The sequence below is a fragment of the Girardinichthys multiradiatus genome, chromosome Y, assembly GCF_021462225.1.
Source record: "Girardinichthys multiradiatus isolate DD_20200921_A chromosome Y, DD_fGirMul_XY1, whole genome shotgun sequence".
NCBI classification, from domain to species: Eukaryota; Metazoa; Chordata; class Actinopteri; order Cyprinodontiformes; family Goodeidae; genus Girardinichthys; species Girardinichthys multiradiatus.
Window position 1 is genome coordinate 452,117 of NC_061818.1, and position 6,000 is coordinate 458,116.

General features: G+C 44.0%; 1 protein-coding gene across 1 annotated transcript in view; it reads left to right on the forward strand.

Moving 5' to 3' along the window:
• LOC124864591 (guanine nucleotide-binding protein subunit alpha-13-like) overlaps positions 1–6,000 on the forward strand; it is a 33,714-nt gene extending 27,714 nt beyond the window's left edge. The window contains exon 5 of the mRNA XM_047359428.1: positions 834–6,000. Within this exon, the coding sequence (XP_047215384.1) occupies positions 834–1,205 (372 nt within the window). The 3' untranslated portion in view covers positions 1,206–6,000. The remainder of the gene's footprint in view (positions 1–833) is intronic.

The window sequence follows — 6,000 nt, forward strand, 5'->3', positions numbered from 1 at the left end:
CTAGAGTTTCGTCTAATGCTGTCACTTACTGAAGACAAAGCAATCAATATGACTGCTTTGATCCAACCCATCCCATAGCAGCTTTGGCTGTATGTTTAGGGTGGTTGTCCTGCTGGAAGGTGGACCTCCACCTCAGTCCCAAGTCTTCTGAAGTTTCTAGAAGGTTTCCTGCCAGGATTGTCCTGGATATAGCTCCATCCATATTCCTATCATCTTACCAGCTACCTTGTCCCTGCTGAAGAAAATCACCTCCACAGCATGATGCTGCCACCACCATCATGGGAATTTTGAGTTTTAGTTTTGAAGGCTGTGTTATCTTGTCTCCACATAAAGCTTCTTGCATGTGGGCCAAATAAGTCCACCATGTTTGTTGTCTCCTTCATGCTTTGTGACAAACTGCCAACAGGACTCTTTGTGGCTTTTTCTATACCACGAGTCTTATTGCCAGAAAAAACTGAAGAGCTCTTATGATTTTCCTTTAATTTCACTAGGATGCACTACCACTGTGATGTCACATAAAATTCCAATGAGACACATTGAAGTTTGTCATGTAATATAATGGGAATAACTTGATAGGTGTGAGAACTTGTTAGCACCTTGTCAGCAGGTGAAAGAGACAAAAGGTCTGTCTGAAAAAGCACAACCTGTGAAAAGAGCCAGATTTGTAGCTGTAACGTCCGTTTTGTGTGTTCCTGTTTCCACTGACATGTTCCATAATGGGTCACATTAGGTCACCGCTGATGAAAGGGTTAGTTGTGGTTGAGAAAATAGCCTTCAGCAGAGCTGATACTCATCATCGCTTTCTATCTTGTTTCCCATTCTGACACTTTCAGGTGCTCATGGAGGACCGGCAGACAAACAGGCTGAGCGAGTCTCTCAACATCTTCGAGACCATCGTCAACAACCGGGTTTTCGGCAACGTCTCCATCATCTTGTTCCTCAACAAGACAGACCTTCTGGAGGAGAAGGTGAAGCAGGTATCCATTAAGGACTACTTCCCTGAGTTCTCAGGAGAACCCAGCAGCCTGGTCGACGTCAAGAGCTTCCTGGTGGAGTGCTTCCGCAGAAAGCGCCGCGATCAGCAGCAGAAGCCGCTCTACTACCACTTCACCACGGCCATCAACACTGACAACATCCGGCTGGTGTTTCGCGACGTCAAGGACACCATCCTGCATGACAACCTCAAGCAGCTGATGCTGCAGTGAGGGAATGGACCTGGAGCAGGAGGAGGAGGTGGAGGGTCTAGTTGCAGACAGAACCAGGTATCACAGTGCCTTTATGCCTACAGTATCCTTGGATGTTATCTCCCTCCTCCACTCCTGCTTAGTTTTGAACTCAGACTGTGTATTAAAGCCACCACTACTGCGGCCACCTCCCCACCCTCCACGCCTGCTCTCTGCCTGACTGAGCTTGTTCACTGTGATGTATAACAGCCAGCTGTGGGTAAGAGCTGCAAGCTTCCAGCAGACCTGCTCTGATAGACACCTCCCTACATTTGCCCCAGTATTACCCCCCCTGTGTTGCTCTGATGCTCTGACCAGTGTTAGTCGGGCGGGGGGGTTTGCCTTCTTCAGCAGAGCTTCCTCAGTGTTCATCTTCTCGCCCTCTGAGAGATCACCGATACAGATAGGAATTCACCTGTAGGGTCTAATCATGTATGTTTTCTCTAATCTCTGAACATACTGTATGTACGTATGCACCTTCCTCTTATGTTTTATAGGGGAGAAACGTTACACGTACGTGACTGCTGATGGAATCTGTTACAGTTACTGAAAGTGCTCCTGTTATTCCCAGAGGCCAGCTCATGCAGGGATAACAGTTCCAGTGTATTCTGCCTTCACTCAGGGCTCATTATGAACCACTTCTCTGTGATTTGAAGCCAATCAGAACCACCAGAACCTGACCCTGACATGGGTTTTCTGTGTGTGAGGAGACTTCCTGTGCTTTAAAAGCAGAAGTCCAGCCACGTTCAACCTGGAGCAAATTTCACCACCTGCTGACATTTTCCATTTTCCCTGCATGTCCCACCTGGACGGTGGTCCCTTACCACAGAGAGCTTTGTCTTTCTGTTGTGGCTGTGTGAGCAGTCCCACAGTTGATTAAAGAAGTGTGAATCAGCACCTAAGGTTTTCCATTTTCACACTCATTTCAGTTTTTCACGTTTGGATTTTAGGTTATTGATTTTCAAGAGAAGCTGGATAATTGTAACAAATTAGAGATGCCCCAGTAAGAGATTGGCTCTGACCTGCTGATTCTTATCTTTTATTGAATTACTTACAAATACATACACCAAAGTACTTTTCTACTTTCTAGATACATTAAATATTGCACTATTTTAATATAATTTCTAGTTCCCTGTTTCTTAACCAGCTAACCCTTTCTCTTTTCTGCAGGAACAACTTCTGCACTGAAGAGAGTTGTTAGCATAACCTGTTAGCACTTGGTGTTGTTGGCCACTAATGGGGGAAAAAAAGATTTTTAGTTTCCATCCGGCCAATCAGTGAACAAAGCTGTTTGTTTTGTGCGTCTTCAGGTCAGATTTTCCCAGAATTCCTCCTTAATATTTCATAAATCTCAACAAAAAAAAATTCTAAATACCTTTTAGTAAAATGAGCTGTCTTTGGGGACAATGTCTGCCTCACAACCAGATGTGGACCATTGAATCCACTAACTCCTGTGTGCCATATGTTTGTTTTCCTGTGTCCAGATAACACAGTGGGGACAGGTGCTGTGGGAGTGCCAGGAGGGAAACTAACGCTTCGCTCTGTTCACTGTTCAGACCTAAGCTACATGTTGGTCCCTTTGCCGTCTGAGGCAGCTTCTTGCACATAGTCAAGGCCTCAGTTAAAACGGAGGCTTTTCTGACGTTGGTGGAGCTGCAGACGGAGTTTTGGCCAGAATGATGCACAAAGACCATCTGGAAAGACTGAATGTTAAGCTGTCTAGTTGAGCTGCAGGAAAAAAAACGTTCTCCACAGGTTGGGTGGACTTTAAATATTACAGAAGTAAGGATGGAAAGTTTGGTCCAGGTTGAACAGGGTCCTGTACCAAATCTTTCGCTTCACTTCTCAATCAAACTTCTTTTTTTTTTTTTTTTATTGTAACCACTAAAATGTTGCGGATCATAGTAAAATGATGCTGTGGCCAGGTATTTCTTTGCTGTCTTAAATCATTTAAATGTTCTGAATGGTACTGGTACCTGACCCTCTTCCACACACCCTGACTTCCAAACAAAAAGGAGGGCTGCTGCCTGTGTGTTGCTGCGGGGGCTCCCCCTGCAGGTACTTTCTGTAGTTGTGTAAAATAAATGAACAGTTGGCGTTCTGGTAGCCTTAATGTGTCTCACACAACAAAGTGGACTACAATACATGTCCTCACAGGCTTCCCTGGTCCAGGAGCTGCAGCATCGATGCTGTTTAAAGCCCAAAACGCTCCTGTAGAGTCACATTTGATTTACATCCCAGTTTGGCCCAAACCGACAAGTTGTTCTCATCATGTTCCTCATTCCTCCAGCCTGAGTCCAGTTTTACTACCCTAAAATATTGCAATAAGGCAATTCGTGTGATTCCTCCCATTCAAGTGAAATGTGTGGATGCTTTACGGTGTTGGCATCTGTAAATCCACAGCCTGTTTAATAGCCGGGGCTGATACTGTTATCGGACTCTTTCATCTCTTGTGGAAATTGTTGCTCTGTTGTTTTTCCCATGTTCCTATGTTCTCCAACAGGTACATGAAGGTTCTTGTCCGCTCATTGGTGTTGTTGGGAGGGGAGGGGAGGGCGGGTTGATGTTTTTATTTATGACAGTTATGACATTTATGATCACTAAGCTGTTTGTAGAGAGGCAGAAGCGCTTTTTTAAGTGTTCCTCACAAGTTAAAAGCTGATGATGATGATTTTCTCCATCCTTGAATCAAAAACATTTTGGGTCGTCCTTCAGAGAGATTCACCAATCAGAATATTCCTGCCAATTTTTGTAAAGTTTTGACCTGCAGATCACGATTTTTGTTGTTGTTGTTATTTTCTGATACCACTTTCAAAGGGCTGATGTCACACAGTGTGAGAGAGTAATCACTGTAAAATAGGCTTTTAAAAGAAAGACAGAAAAATCAGAATTCATGTTTTAAAGCATCTTATAGTAGCGATTACTGGAGTTAGCATTACAAACCCCGCAAGATCCATACCTTAACTCTTAAAAATCCACAGGGAGGCTGAAAGTTCACAAGTATTACAAAACGATCAACTTTACTGTGCTCCATTCAGCCTTATTGTCATCTGCTGAGGCCTTGCTCTCTCTCACATCCTGATTTATCTGCAGACATGTAGAAAATACAGTTTCATTTAGTGTAGCTTCATCTCACCTTATTCTTACAGATACTGAAAACTGCTAACTTTTAGTCTCCTTTACCCAGAAACAACTTCCACACTGAAGAGTGTTGTCAGTATTACTTGGTAGTGCTTAAAATGGGCGATTTCACCGATCTGGAAGAGATCATTGGTTGATTGAGCTGGAAATTCTCCAGTTCCAGCTGGTTTCTCTGCACATCTCTAATTCTTTAACTGATAGAAACTTTGTACTGATGATCAGTAGTTTAATCTTGAGAGGTCAGGTTGGGATCTAGAAGTGAAGGAGTCTGAGTAAAGCTTAAAGGGCGGTTTGTGGCAAGTGTTTTGATATCACCTCGGTGAGTGAAAGAAGCTGCAGGTTGATGGACTTTGGCCTGATCCCCTTGAACACATCATGCTGCTCCACTGCTGTCTGAGTCATGATCTGTTCAGTCTTTAGGATGGAGTATTAATGTTTTAGATTAGAAGGCTTTTAATTCCGTTTGCAGCTGACTACTACTCATCTGTAGTTTAGGCTTAAAGACCTTGGTGGGACGCTGAATGTCCGCTATGGACATCAGCAAGGAGCAGTTAGATGAAGCTGCTTTCATTGGTATTTAAAAGGAGCAGGCTGACCAATTGCTGAATTGTGTCAGTGTTGCAGTGCCAGAAAGGAAAGGAAAGTTGTCAGTCCACCAGTGTGTGTGTGTGTGTGTGTGTGTGGATGAAGCAGTGCTCTGTTTTCACACAGACAGACACTCTGTGTCCAATCTGCTGCTCAGTCAGTACAGACGAGTCTTCTTTGTTCAGACGTGAACCGGTCTGTCTCATAGTCACTTCAGACCAAAGGGGAGCTTCTATGTTGGCGCTGTGAGGTCTTCTGGTGTTAGACGGCCTCTGGTGACGCTCACCAAGCCTGCTTCGTTCCTGCAGATGCTGTGTTGTCACGGTGCAGGAGGAGCCGGTGTGCGTTTTTTCAGACATATGTGCAGTGTAGGCATTTCTCAGTGCAATGAAACAAAGCATGGGAATTCACCGGGGAATGAAACTTAGAAGGCACGGAGCACTGCAAATCTGTTATGCAAATCTGGGTTTCATGGCATCTGAATGCAGTGACACGATCGGCTGAAACCGCATGAAAACTGTCCACGTTCAGTTTAAAGCTTGTCTGGGAACAGCAGGTTTAACTGACGCATGTTAAACATGTATACACCAGAGGAGGCTCTCAGTATAGTTGTCTCTAAAACCACCTGTTCTGATGGCACTGAGACTACATCCTTTTCAGGGTGGCGGGTTCTTTCCCTTTAAAAGTGTTGGAAAGATTTTTTGAAGTGGGTTTTTGTTGGAGGTTAATATCTTTCCTGCAGTAGATACTCATGGTATCTTTGTTGGTTCTAGAGGCTGAGGCTAACGGCTACTCTGAGATGGATCAAGGCCAAGGTGGACTTCTACTGAGTTAAAACAACTTTCATCTAAAAAAGATCAAAGTGGTTTGGGTTAACGGGTCACTTTTCATTGGGAGGTTGTTTACATAGCAACTGATGCCCATTTACACAGGAAGTTGAGTTCAGAGGTGATGCACCACCAATGAGCTTCAAGTGTGAAACACCACCTGAAAACAGAACGTTTTAACCATTAGCTAATATAAAATTAAGGCAAAGTAAAAGGTAATAAAA